The 14,222-nt window shown below is 38.8% G+C and overlaps 1 protein-coding gene across 1 annotated transcript; it reads right to left on the bottom strand.

Annotated features, from left to right (window-relative positions):
• Positions 1–3,262: 3,262 nt before the first annotated feature.
• LOC148977127 (collagen alpha-1(XXV) chain-like) lies at positions 3,263–8,833 on the bottom strand. The gene is made up of 2 exons (XM_089117404.1): positions 8,174–8,833; positions 3,263–3,421 (listed from the first exon to the last, which is right to left on the bottom strand). The coding sequence occupies exons 1-2, from the start codon at positions 8,456–8,458 to the stop codon at positions 3,263–3,265; spliced, it is 444 nt and encodes a 147-aa protein (XP_088973530.1). The 5' UTR covers positions 8,459–8,833.
• Positions 8,834–14,222: the final 5,389 nt, after the last annotated feature.

A 14,222-nucleotide genomic window follows, 5' to 3' on the forward strand; every position in this document is an offset into this window, starting at 1 on the left:
AAACGACAGTGTTCCTTATAATCCGGAGCGCCTTATATATGGATCATCATTTTATACGGTAGGGGGCGGTAAAACTCCTAAGCGGTGAGCAGCCGGTAACAAGAAGTAGCCGAATGAGAACGTCCTCGTCTCAGTTCTCGCGCATGCGCCCATAAGGAAGTAATGGAATAGTGGAATTAAGTCGTTATTTATGTTTTTTTCGCACAAAAAGTATTCTCATCGCTTGATAAACTTATAATTGAGCCGCTGTAGGCACATGGAATATTTAAACCTTTTCTTTAATGACTTTATGGGCCGTCAAGAGCCAGTCCCTTAGGAAGCCTATGGAAGAGTGATCCAGCTCTCAGATTCAAAAATATCTTTATTTTTGTTCCAAAGATGAACGAAGGTCTTACGGGTTGGTACAGCATGGGGGTGAGTAATTAATGACCTAATTTTCATTTTTGGGTGAACTAACCCTTTAAATTACTGTTACTATATTACTATATATATTTGCTTAAATTACTATATGTGTGGCGGATAACACTGTTCATTTTGCATGAGTGCAGCTCATGATCCTGTGTTTGTTTCAGAGTTTCAGAGCAACTTGACTCATTTACTTTGAACGTAGCTGCTGAAACACTGCATCACAAGCTGCAAGTGTGTAAAAGAACTGTGCCGCACTTGACCGATTTATTATACTCTGAAACTGCCATGGTGACTGCCAAATGATTTTATAGTCATATTAAACAGGTTAAAACCTGTGTAAATGGGAGCTAAGTGGAAATATTCTTTTAAAAACTTGAGTTGATCCTAGACCCAGGTGTGAAGGCACATGTTTTTCCCAAATTACAAGATGGATGGAGTTAAACTGTTTTATTTATTTATTTATCTTTTTTTCTTCTATGCATATTCACTTCAAAATCACATCAACCATCCTAGAATGATTAAATATTTCCAAATATATAGCTATTCAAATCATCTGGTGAAAAGTCCTGCATGTTTCATGTTGCAATATATTCCTGTCATGAACAACACTGAGTGTTTGGCATGGTGATGCATGTGACAATAAAGATATGTTTGGCTGCTGTAAAATAGCACACATGAAATACCTGTAGCAGATACAGGTGGAGCGTTTCTGAAAGCACGCTGCAAATACTACAGCAAATGCTGTCCAAGTCTTTGAAGGTTGAGAAGCGAGCTCATTGGCTACTGATAAAGCAGGAACCAATCAGCTGTGCCCTATGGAGAATGATGTGATTGCCTGCGCCATCTAAAGTTTCATGACAGAACTTTGCATTTCACAGAAAAACAAAATATAACAATTTCCATTTTTTTTCCAATATTATGCAACTATAATCTCTCACAGGCTAGTTCCTCCCTACAATGTAGATGACACTGAGAAGTTAAATACTTCTCTTTTTAGAGTAAGAAACGTGGGCACTGTTACCGCTTCAGTGCTGAAATGTGCAGAGCTGGAGGGTAAACAGTTGTGTGTATGGACTGACTCTGACTTTAATAAAAACAAACATTGGAGGATTTCCGAGTGAATGCGAATGGGCCAAATGGGTTTTTAAACACGAGCTGAGTGAATTTAACCTCTGCAGCCCCCTGGGATTGGCAAAACCAGAAAAAATAAACTCATTTGGATGTGTTGAAACATTCCCCAAGCCCATATGCGAGGTGTTTTGAGATTGTAGTAGTGCGGCAAAAGGTAATCACAGTTCAGAGAAGAGAGAGAATGAATAAAACCACCAGAGGTAGCTAGTCTTACAGATAGTCACACCACACATCATCTTCACTTAAACACGCCGAGCCAAAAATAACAATACACTGTCCTTGGGCTGAACTGCACATGACAAACACATTGCATTCTTTATGAACTTGGAAGAGGTGGCGCAAACTATGCAAACAATTGAAACAATTATACATTTGCCAATAGTAAAGTTATCATGCCTCTTCTCCAGCTCAAACATGACATCAATGCTATACACATACATACATACATACGAGTCTGTGCGCTTGATGAAGGAGTCACAGACTATTGCCCACTGCTGAGCACTCAAAATAAACAATGGAATGGAAGCCATCTGAACACTGCGTGCTGGAGTGATTGACACGCAGCAGCTGGCGACATGGAGAACCACATATATGTGGACACTTCTTTACATACACATATTATTTATACACATGCATTATTAAAAAAAGCATGCACAATGTACAAACTGTGCTATCACTGCACTATATCAGCAGTCACTTCAGCTTTCAGCTAAACAAAAAAAAAGATGCTGATCGTTTGCCTGGTTTACATCAAATGGTTGAAATGAAGTAAAAGCGCAGTCTGTATTGCGAGATCAGAAACTCTCCCACGGCACAGCAGTAAAGACCAAACAACAACAAACACGACCATCATCTGGGGTGCCTGCTGTTAAACGGTCCCCACACCTGGCTCAAGAGTGCCTGTCCACGACATGTCCATCTTAAACTGGTTTCACTACGCTGTCTGAAGTCACTTCCCACTCAGTTAACACAACAATGACTAGTACTGACTGGCCTCATTAACACTGAGATGTCTGTACCATCTGGCCTGGTTCTCAGAGATGTGTAAATTCTCTCTCTCACACACACACACACACACAAAACAGTGTGACAGACAAGTAGGCCATTTTAATTTGTGCTCATAATTGAGATATTTCAAGTTATTGAAACAAGTCTCTTATAGATGCTTTTATTTGATACAAAATAATATTCTTAAAGTAGCAGAAACTGTTTTTTTAATATATTTAAAATGTAATCTGATGGCAAAACCGATTTTTCAGCAGCCATTATAGTAAGACTTTCATTATAATAATACTTTTATTCAGCAAGGATGTAGTTAATTGACCAAAACAATTGTATTGTCACAAAAGATCAATATTGAACAAGGCTAGTCCTGTCAAACACATGGATGTGACTTGTTAGTGGTACGCTGTGAACCTTGCTGACTGTTCCCTGAACGCCCACATGACGCCATCCCAACACTGTGGCTTGCATCACGACCACTCAAACACTAAGTGAAGCCAATGACTGCCAACAGCACACGAAAATATGACTGCACCTGTCACAATAGCAATGCCAGTCCGAGGGCACAAGTGGACAGCACAAGGGTTGGGGAGATGAGACTCTTCACTCATTTATATAAAATGGGACCTATTCGACGGGGATCACGTCTCTATTTAACGCCGGGGCAACCTTCATACCTTCAGGAAAAAGGTTTTTTTTGCAAAAGGGAAGCTCAAAAGGCTTAACCGCAACACACATTCAAATGCATACAGGTGGAGCACAGTGTCCCAGGTGTGTTGTGTTGGGGATGAATAGGGTGAACAGGCATACCTGGTGGACAGAGGCAGCCGTGAGGTGCGTCCCGAGCCGCCCGGATCTTCGGTAGACGTGCAGCTAGTTTCTGGAAATAGACAGACAGGACATTAAAGTCAGCTGTGCAGAAACAAACCATGTAATAGGTAAGGTATAATGCAAAAGTTAGTTTAGTTGGTGTTATTTTGTTGTTTTCGGTCTTCAATTTTCAAGGAAATATTTCCCACACATGCAAGAGTGAAACTAGAGTTGCAAAAATATACAAAAGTCCGGGGTAGGTACGATTTTTAAACGGTTTTGCCAGAAGTCTCTTATTCTCATCAAGGTATGCATAAAAAAATATATATATTACATATCAAATTCAAAAGAAACGCCCTGAAAATATATTTTTGAACGGACCTCAAAAGCTAAACATATATTATTTTTTTCACTTTAACCATCATGAGAGGCACAATGTCTATATTCTCAGCATAGCTTCTGGAGCCGTTCGCTCTATTAGAAGCGTCACATTGACACTGACAGGTGCTGCAGTGTTATTAGTTATTTGATTAAGAATGAAGGTGTCCATAGGTCACCGTCTGGAACCAATCAATTCATACATTTTAGACGGACGCCCTAGTGTATTGTGGTATCAAAGTGAACGATTAACTTTAGATCAACAGGATTTGGAGAACAGTGAGTAACATTAAACAGAGCTACCATTCCATTTTATCCTAAACTTACAAAACCTCAGCTAAAATAGACAAACCCACTTTATGCATGGTAGAACAATCACATCGACCGGCTACATTTATGACCGAATTGTAAAGCTTGTCAAACGTCTACAATGTGGTACTAAAGGTCACGCTATCCCCATCTAACATTGAAACACTCAAGCTAAATAATTCTGGGACCGCTTTTGGACATTTTTCTTGCCCCAGTTTATATTATCCACGATCGTTCCAGGGCTTTATTTGGTTGATACTGGCAAAGCGTCTTCCCAGCTGGAGAAGTCTTTACTCAGACCGCTCTCAGACACTACAAGCTTTTGTAGCAGTTTTTCCACACTACTGAACTCAGCAGCACCACAGATATTGTAAAACAGAAAATAAACTAATGGAGGTTAAGAAGAAAAGGAAAACCTGAAGAATGTTAAGATGAAAATATACAGTACATGTGACAGCTAGGTTAACCAACAGACGTTTGTTCTGAACTTCTGCAAGCACGAAAGCTGTGGAAAATGGACTACAATTTGGAAGGAACCATGTGCTGTGCGTAAACAGCTTTTCCACAGGAGCAATGTCCAGTTTCCCAGAGCTTTAACTCATGATTTTCCAGTGCCACATTCTCAGGTTATGTCCAAATAAAAGGTTTCTTTTAAAAAATAAAATGTTTTTACATCAAACCATTGGAAAGTGCTTGCGAGACCCGGTTTCACTTATAGCTAAGTGCTCTCATAAACAACAATGCAGCGTGACATTGAGAAAACAATAACCAGTGATGAAAAGTTAGCATGAAGAGTTGCATTGAGTGGAAGCAAAGTGAACAAGATCAAAAGAAAGAGACTTAGCTTTCACTTTGAAGCGCGCATGAAGTTTCAGATGCATTTAACTCTGCTAGGGTGTGTTCCTTTATGCTCAAATAGGTGTTCTTTAAGTCAACATGAAATCAACAATGACCCCATTTACTTTCTTAATACCCATCTCTCTGGACTTATTGTGCACACGATTCATCTGTGCATGCAATTTCAAAGATTTTTGGGGGTTTGTAATCTTTCATCAAAAAGTAACAACTTGCTCACCTCTGAAACCACTTTGATGTCACGAATAGCCTAATGTTTTTCAAAAACATGTTGGAATGCGATACACACTTTTCACAATCCAGTAAAAATTGTGTCCTGTCCTAAATATTTTCGCATTAAATACCATTTGACTTTGAAAATGCATTAAATTATGGATGTAAAATGGTTTGCGAAGTTTTTTTTTTTTGCTGACTTTCAGTTTAAAAGCTCACTGAAATGCCTTGAGATGTGCAGCGTTACTCAATGTCTTGTGTAATTTCCACTGAAACAGGAAGACAGGGCGGGACATATTGAACAGCTCCTCCCCTTTTTTAAAATAGTCAATAGCGTCACATTTTGGCCAGAGCCGTTGAGCTGCTAATCTCAAACCGTTTCTCCTCCTAATTGCCTCCATTATCACTTTAAATTAATACAGCATTCTGTGCAGAATTCAAACGGGTCCGATACGCTTTTGTGGTCTGCGCCGACTCTCATATGATCCCGTCTCTGGACTGGAGCAGACTGTATGCGCGCTGCGGCGGTTCACGTGATACTAACGTGAAACCAGACTTCATTCGCCTCAATGGAAAGCATATTTACACTGAATCATTACCCATGCCCTATATAGTGCACTGTGTGCCTTTCACCATGTAGAAAATAGTAAATGTGTGAACAAGTGACCGATTTTAGCTGCAGCTTCAGCATCTATTTATAAGGTTGGGGGCGGGACACTTTAGATTCTAGAGAGCATTTGATTGGACAGAAAATCTGATGAGAAGCTAAAGGGCAGTGTGATATCAAAATCATTGCGGAAGTGAGATACTAAGTTTTGAATGCTTATATTTTCTTAATGCAAATTTTGTCATTGTTTTAGCTTATAGAGTTAATATTCATACTAAAAACCTAAAACTTTTGATTTCAACGGGACTTTAAGATGACGTGATGTAAATGGTAAGGTTGCAGTAATGACCCGAGACAGCTGATGCCCCAGTGTTTGCAAGGATGAGTTGGGAGGGAGGGGACATTCTCTGCCTCCAAGCTTTAATGGTAACTCGATGCCCAGTATTTGATCTGGTTTTAACAATCTATTTTGAAAGGATGACAAAATGTTTTACAATTCCAATGTCTGATTACTACTAAGACCTCCAGACTTTGTGCCCAGAGGCCTAACTCTTTCTCATTCTCTTTCTCTCTTGTTTCGCTACTTTCCCGCTGACCAGGTCTTGATTAAACCCCTGAAGGACATTATGTCCTAAATTGTGAAATCAGCACCTTTCTAAACTTCAACAGGCACTTCAAATGTATGTGTTTCTCACCTTTAATGAAGACTTATATATGCAACTTGATGGTGATGCTGAAATGTCAGTAGTCAACATCTCTATGAGAAACATTTGCCCTTGATAAAAGAACACCCATGATTTAAAGTTAACAAATTTTAGATGCTTTCAAAGGCCCATCAGTATTAAACAGAACTAAATTATTATTATAGCCTATTCATAAGCCTATTTTCATTGCAATTAAGCACATTATCCAGCAAATCTCTCAGTACTGTAATGCATCTGGGAATTTTACTTTTTGTAATTGAAATTATTCTGAAGAATAATTCTCATTAGATTCGTATTACAATAATACTGTCATTATTTATAATTTTGTTTGCATTACGCAGATTAAAATAGGGTGGCAAAATATGCTTCCTTGTTATATATGCAAAAGAAAAAGCTAAACTAATTCTTTCTTTAACATTTTCTTGAAAGATTTCAGTGAGATTCACCAGTAAATGACTCAACTGTACTCAAACTGAACCTCAGATTGACTCACACTTGGCTGTGTCTACTACACCAGTCTGCTTAGTCTCATTAAGACACTAAATATTCACCTGAATCATCCTCTGCAGACTCTATTACGTTATCAACCGCAGATAGTGAGATGGTAGCCTTTCCCCAAGCAAAATTCTACCCAAGATTCTTTTAACACTGCACATATTTTAAATGCAGCAAGGTGATGACCACGGCCGCAGGCAATGCATTGAATTATATATATATATATATATATATATATATATATATAGGCTATATCTCACTTTCCTCCACCTCAACACGTCAAGCTCAATCCTTACAGACGACGTGTGCTCAGCCAGTGCTGAATCTGATGGGAGCACTAACTGCTTGATTGTTGAAGTAAAACAGGTGGCCGTATGGTGACACAATGTGTTTAGCAGGTTTTGCATGCAGCAAATAATAGTTTGCTGCTTACAGTAGCAGATTTGCTTCTCACTGAACAGATTGGCTCAAATGTGAAAAATACAGGTGCAGCTACCGGATCACATCAGAGTTCTTTTATTAAGACAGCTACTAATGGATGTGTCAAAATGGCAGAAGGACATTTTGGCTGTATTATTGTGTTATTTATAGACACTTGTTCTGGAGCAAAGCTGAATAGGATGTGAAAAAAATGTGAGCCATGTAAAAGAGTCTGATCTGGCATCTGGAAAGCAGCACCTAACAAATGTAATTAAGTTATCAGGATTTAATCATTTCCTACTCGTGATGTGAGACATTGAATGACATTTATTGGTTGAAATATTAATATAAACTAATAAGCTAATTCATATTATCGAGTTTGTTAGCTTTTAAAATGCTTTTTTAAGAAATTAGTAGGCCTAATTATTTTTGTATTAACAATTTTTTATTCACTACTTGTTCAAAAATAAACAAAAGCCCAAGAAAACGGCACAGAAAAAATGATTATTTTGATCCATGTGCATGCGCTTTTGTCCAACTTCGTAAACAACGAGGACCGATAAACAAACTAAGACGGGGACTTTGCTCGTCAGTTTCTTTACATTCATATTTTAACACACCTGAACCTATAATTCCAGACATATGTTCCTCATTTTCAAACACAAATTCTCTATCTACTCAAACTTTTTGAGTAACGCACTTCTAACTCCCGTTAACACTCAACACAAGGTGGGACAACATGCGTATCCTATCTTTCACAATGTAACTTGTATAAAATATGACTAGATATTATTAAAACCGCAGAATAATAGGTTATCTGAAGAATAAAAGTCACGCTCACCTCCTCTAATAGTTGATCCAGTCGACTCCACAGGACGGGCTCCACCTGTTCCAGAGAGATCCAACTGGAGATACGGGGATCTCGGTCCTTTTCCAAACTGAGCACCCTGGACTGCAGATCCGACGTCCTCAGGTAAAGCAACACACAAACTCCAAACGAGATCAAACACACGCAGACAGCACACACGTCCTTCCAGTTCGTCAAAATGCGCTTTTGGCAGGGATGCTGAACGCAGGTCCTCTCCTGACTGGACTGAGGTGATACCAGCGATTTCATGTCCTCCATATCTGTGAGACGTAGCTTATACAGTCAACTGAATATTTATCCACCACCACTTTATCAGGCTGACCGGTTCGTGTTCAAATAAACTGATTAAAGTTTTCCTTCCAGGTAAGAACTAAACCGTTTTTCACGTGAAAATATCAATCTTCAAAACGACCTCAACAGAGGCATGCTGCTCATTGAAGTGCATGGAGATATTGGTTCAGTGAGGTCCGGCTCTAGTGGGAGTCCGAGTGCTTCGCTCGTGCCATCTGACGGGTTTCTCTGACTGCTGCGCGCCTGAGTCTCTCTCAGAATGAAACCTGACACACACACACAAACACACACACTACACGGCTCTGCAGCGCTCACCACGGGACCCTTCGCTTCTCTGTCGCGGACAAGCCCCTCCTTTCGGTTTATTTGGGCTAAACGGTAGGGCGGGATTCACGGAGGAGCTGACCCCGGCTTTGATCCTGCTCTGGATAGCCTATACGATATTTTTAGGTGAACTCACTGAATCAACGCGTAAAGTGGGCATGATAACCACCACGCAATCTATTTCTCAGATGTTGCTCTGTAATAGCTCTAACTTGTAAATATCTGAAATAATATAAACTATAATTTCAATTGATGACAGTTAAAGTAGGCTGTAGTGTATAGCTTTAAAAGTAATGTGGATCTATCTAATCTTTCTTTTTTAAAGGGATAGTTCACCAAAAATGGAAATTGTCATAATTAACTCAACCAAGTTGATTTTCTTTCTTCTGCTAAACACACACACAAAAAAAGATATTTTGAATAATGTTGGAAACCAGACAGTTGATGGCCCTCATTGACTTCCATCATTTTGGAAAAAATACTATCAATGGAGCCCATCAAATTTTTGGTTACCCATATTCAACAAAATAATTTTTTCATGTTTGGAAAAACTTGAGAGTAAATGATGGCATAATTTTTGGTTAAACTATCACTTCAAGAGATCACTCAATCAACAAATTGTCTGTTTATTTGGAACTAAAGGTTTCTTTTGTGGCCAAAGAACAAAGTAGGTTAACACTGCGGACAGTTATGTCTCATTTCCCATCCTTCCTTTTAATGAATGCCTTGGAAACAAGTCATTTTAGCAGAAATCTGTTTATCCAAAATGACTCACTTATTTCAGGGACAATTCCTTTGGAACAACCTGGGGTTACACTGCAGTGATGGTTCATTCATTGACTTTATGAGTCTAAACCTGCAACCTTTTGGTAACCAATCCAGTTCTTTAACCAGTGTGGCACAATATGCATGCATTAGATATAGTGTAACTAAATAACCTGCCAGTTTATTGCCAACACTAATGTTAAAATGATAATCTTTGCGCAGAATATGCAGTCAGACCATCAAAACAGTAAAATGAAATGCCATAGATCTTTGCTTTGACCCGAGATTCATGAGTTTGTGTTGATGTCAATATAAGAGTCCCTCCTTTCAAAACATTCGTCTAGCAATTTGTATCTTCTTGACAGTAATGAATCTGTTTGAGAAAACTTCGTCAGCAAGAGGTAAAAAAAACAAAAACTACTGTAGCCTCTCCTGTCAATCTTTACCACCTCCACCACTCTTTGATTGTTCTCTCCTTTCATCACAATCTGTGTTGAGTGAGTTGGAGTGAGTTGGAAGAGCTCTTCATTTGAAAAACAAACAACAAATTGTCCCACCTAATCAAAGTCTGCAGCTAAAGGACAAGCACATGCATTTTTAATCACCAAATATCTCTAAAGAAGACTGTTTCTAAGAAAGAAGACACGAAATAGTGCTTTCTAAAACAAGAGCCAGAGCAAGGAGGTCCATGCACGAGGACAAAAGAAGAATTGTCCTCGGTCCACAAAACACATGTGAGTTGGCTGTCAGGGGAGTGTTTGGCTCAGCACTACTGATAGTGTATGAATGATATCTAATTCTGCTCCTGAGCGCAAGGATGTGAGCGTTGCCTTTCTGTCAAACCGGCAGCTCAGAGTGCTTGTGTTTTTTTTTGTTTGTTTTTTTGCCAGCCATATATTTATGTGTAAAGGCTTTTACATTGGTTTCAAAAAACCTCTTTTAATATATTTTCATTAATCTGTAAATTAAAGGTCATGCCAGTCATAATTACTACTTGATTTGTTTGCTGTTTTGCTGTCTGTAGCAACTGGGCCTGTGGTTAGCCGAGCAGATGAGCTTTGGACCTCCAGAATCTAGATCGCCGACCTCATGCAGTGGCTGCTTTAATTACATTTACAAAACCACACGGGCAGATTAGATTATAGTGCGTTTTCCACAGGCCCACAGAAAGCTTTAAAAAGCTAATAGAGAATTTCCTGGCCCAAGTTGTGCAGCTGTGATTTTAGTCAAACCAAGAGATGTCCTTCCACTATCAACCACATCTGAGGCTCTGATGGCCCCACGGAGGTTCAGTACACGTCGAATGGAGAGCGTCCAAGGAGCCGAATCAACCTCAATGTAATTGCCAGTTGATTTTAGGAATGAAAAATTAATCTGGACATCATGAGTGTGATAGACTGCATGTGCAAAAGGATCTAATATTGTTGTGCAATGTATTGCACAATTAAACATACCCTGCTGAATATAAAAGACATCGATTTTGAAGCAATACTAAATGTGAACACAAACTGTCAGATACATTTGTGACAGATTGTGGAAACTTGGAGAATGTCTTTTAACAGAAAGGTTCAATTCTCAATGTTGCAGAGAGTATCTGTATCAGTGCATGAGGAAAAGCCCCTACTATTCATTTTTGTTCTCTCTCTCTCTCAAGTACATCCCAGCACATTCTCAAAGCAGAGCCATTTCATCTGGTTCACCATAATGCAAGGGCATCTGGACACAATTTGAACATGACAATTTTCTGGTCAACTACTTAGTAATCATGCAGTGAGTTCAATGTCCTTGAATGGGCACTGACAGTGAAAGATCTTTAAAGATTCAGTGTGTTCTCGCTCTAAATTTAGATGAGTCTATGTATGATCACTTTGCCTGCCTCTGCCATCCAGCACCCACAATAAATCCCAGGTCTCCCGTATTTTGGTACCCAAATGTTGACAGGTATGCTATCTATCTGTCTCCCTGTCTGTCTGCCTCTTTCTGTCTATCTATCTATGAATCTTTGCTTAAAAGATTGGGAGGTTTGGATATTTGTGCATGGATTGGGCTTTGAAAGCTTTGTAACTCTTCACCTCTATCTGTCTATCATAAAGGGAATGGGTATCCCTTTTGTTTTCCTCACCGTCTGGATAAGACTTTATTTTCTGTGAGAGCTGCAAAAGTACTTCTGAGGATGATGCAATGTATTACAATGAAATCTTTCCTCAGCTGTTTCATTTATGATCCATAATTTTTCTTGCACTGTAAAGAGGAATATTTTAGCGTTTCCATTCAGCTCAGCCATGCATAATTTCTTAATAATATGAAATAAATTAAACAAAATTCTGTTTTCAATGTCAGTCCCGATATCCATCTCACACCTAACAACACCCTAGCAACCACTCAGAACACCCTAGCACTGGCCAAGATTAATCTTAGATTTATTATTCTATCTATAACAGCACCGTAAAACACCCTGACAACCACCTAGCAATGCCCTATCAATTACCTAGCAACACTAGAGCAACCACTTTGAACACTATAAAGCAACTTCCTATAGAAGCCTCAACTTAGATCATTTTAAATCTCTCGATCATCTTCAAATCTCTCCCGAAGCTGCCAAAGTTCGAAACTGCTCTAATATTCGAATCTAGGCGAAGGCTTTGTTAGAAAAAACTTTTACTTTCTTTTTTTTTTTTTTTTACAGTGACAGTATTTAAGCTATTACACTATTCTGAGAGTACGTTTTCCAGCAGTAATGATCTGTTGAGTGAACATTTTATTGTGTTTATACTTTACCATATACAAGAAATGTAGCTTAAGTACGTCCAGATAAACGGAGACATGTGTTTTCCAGATTTCTGATATGTACAATTATTTTTTGCAATATAGCACATTTTTGAAATATTGTTTTTATTCATATTTTTCTCCATCCTTCTTGTGATAGATAGAACAGGTCATGTTTGCGTTTGAATTGGAAAAAAAAAGATTTAGGTCTCTAAAGACAGGTTTGCCTGCTAAACTAATACTTAATACTAAACAGTCGGCTTCAAGAGCACCCCAGTGATGATTGAGATATCAGATCTGTGGTGCATTTACCGTGTGGTCTGGAGATCTTTTAGAGTGTGGTGCTGAAGGATAAATATTATGGGAAGTGATTCTCAAAGGTTTTTATGCCTCCAAATTCAGGCCAGTGACTCACTAACCACATATGCATTCGATGATCTCTTATTAAAATGTAATCGCTTATTACGCTGTTAAGAATAGCTCTTTGTAAACACAAATAATGGCCCAGATGGTCGAGTCGACCTTAAAAAAAATTAGTCGTTCAGGTCAACGAACATTAATATTAATTCTTTATCTATTGACTCTGATGCTATATATTTACAAGGGATAAATAAGTCTTCAGTTATGCTTTATTCCTATAATGTTTAAATTTTTCATGGCCATTTTCCCTTTTAGATGTTGTGCCTTTAAAGGGGAGGTTAACATTTTCGCAGGTAAAATCCATTCATTTCAATAGAAATCCACACAATTTGGAAAGTTCATGTGAGGGTGAAATATTTCCCCATACACGCAGATTTTATAACGGGTTCAAGTTGGTCACGCGGATTTGTTGAGTAGACCAACAGAAAGCCTCTTGATTTGTGTGATCTTCTTAATGCAATGAACCTGCAAAATTTGGCTAATGTGAGTGTCAGTCCCTTTGTGTGAAAAAGTCCCTTTTTCGGCTGTCCTCACATATTGGATCACGTTGTGTGTTTTTCCAGTCATTTTAGAAGCTTGACACCTCCTATAGGCACCATTCATTTTTATATACAGATATTTATAAAAAATTCCTTGTGACTCATTTGAAGTGAGTAACCATCATGCAAAACATGTTGATCTTCCTGGCTCTGCGTTTTCACATGACTGCTAACCAGCCTATCAAACATCTGCGGCTCTTAAATATCAAAATTACTACCTCGGCTTCCAGCTCTGCATTATTACATGTTGGGACTGTTATGGGTTGCACGTGTTAAAAGAGTGTCCTAATCCCTGTGCAGATGTTAATGAGCGCAAGCTTTTTCTGCCCGTTTCATTTCCCCCTGCCTCTCGGCAGTGAAGAGTGGCCAAAACGCAGAGCTGCCCTCGTTTTTAAATGACATGAGGTGCAAAGGATGGCTGGTCCTGGGTTCCAGTGGTTAGCTCAAGCCTCAGGCCCCTTCTAGTCTGTATGGCTCTCTCACACTTCTATAATTAGGCCCCGGCTCCACCCTCAAACTTCTTTTCTTTTTGGATATTAAAGTATTGCTGACATCCACATCAAATAAATTACAGGCTGTAGAGCACTTATGGTCAGGTAATTTCATCTTTTTTTTTTCTTTCAAGGGGATTTTGTTCTTTTTTTTTTCTCACTATACTGTATGTATGCACCTGTCTGCCTGTGGCATAACTGACCCAAAGTAATGATTCCTAATACAGTCTGCTCTTAATCTACTGTACAAATGAGTGTGCTCTGAACATTTGCCAACTTTTGTGCCCAACAGAAGAGAGAGTCGACAGCATAACTAATAGGGGGACTCAAAACTCATTAGGAGGTTTTGACTAAATGCTCATTGGCACATCTATAATGTTGGAAACTACTGTAAGAAAAAGACAGCGAGGGGAAAAAAAACATCAT

Source organism: Pimephales promelas, chromosome 11 (genome assembly GCF_988280905.1).
Source record: "Pimephales promelas chromosome 11, fPimPro1.hap1.1, whole genome shotgun sequence".
NCBI lineage: Eukaryota > Metazoa > Chordata > Actinopteri > Cypriniformes > Leuciscidae > Pimephales > Pimephales promelas.

Excerpts from the sequence above, each read along its gene's own strand:
- LOC148977127 (XM_089117404.1), bottom strand. The coding sequence starts at position 8,458 with ATGGAGGACATGAAATCGCTGGTATCACCTCAGTCCAGTCAGGAGAGG. Across the intron at positions 3,422-8,173 it reads TGGATCAACTATTAGAGGAG|AAACTAGCTGCACGTCTACC; the intron begins GTGAGCGTGACT and ends GTCTATTTCCAG.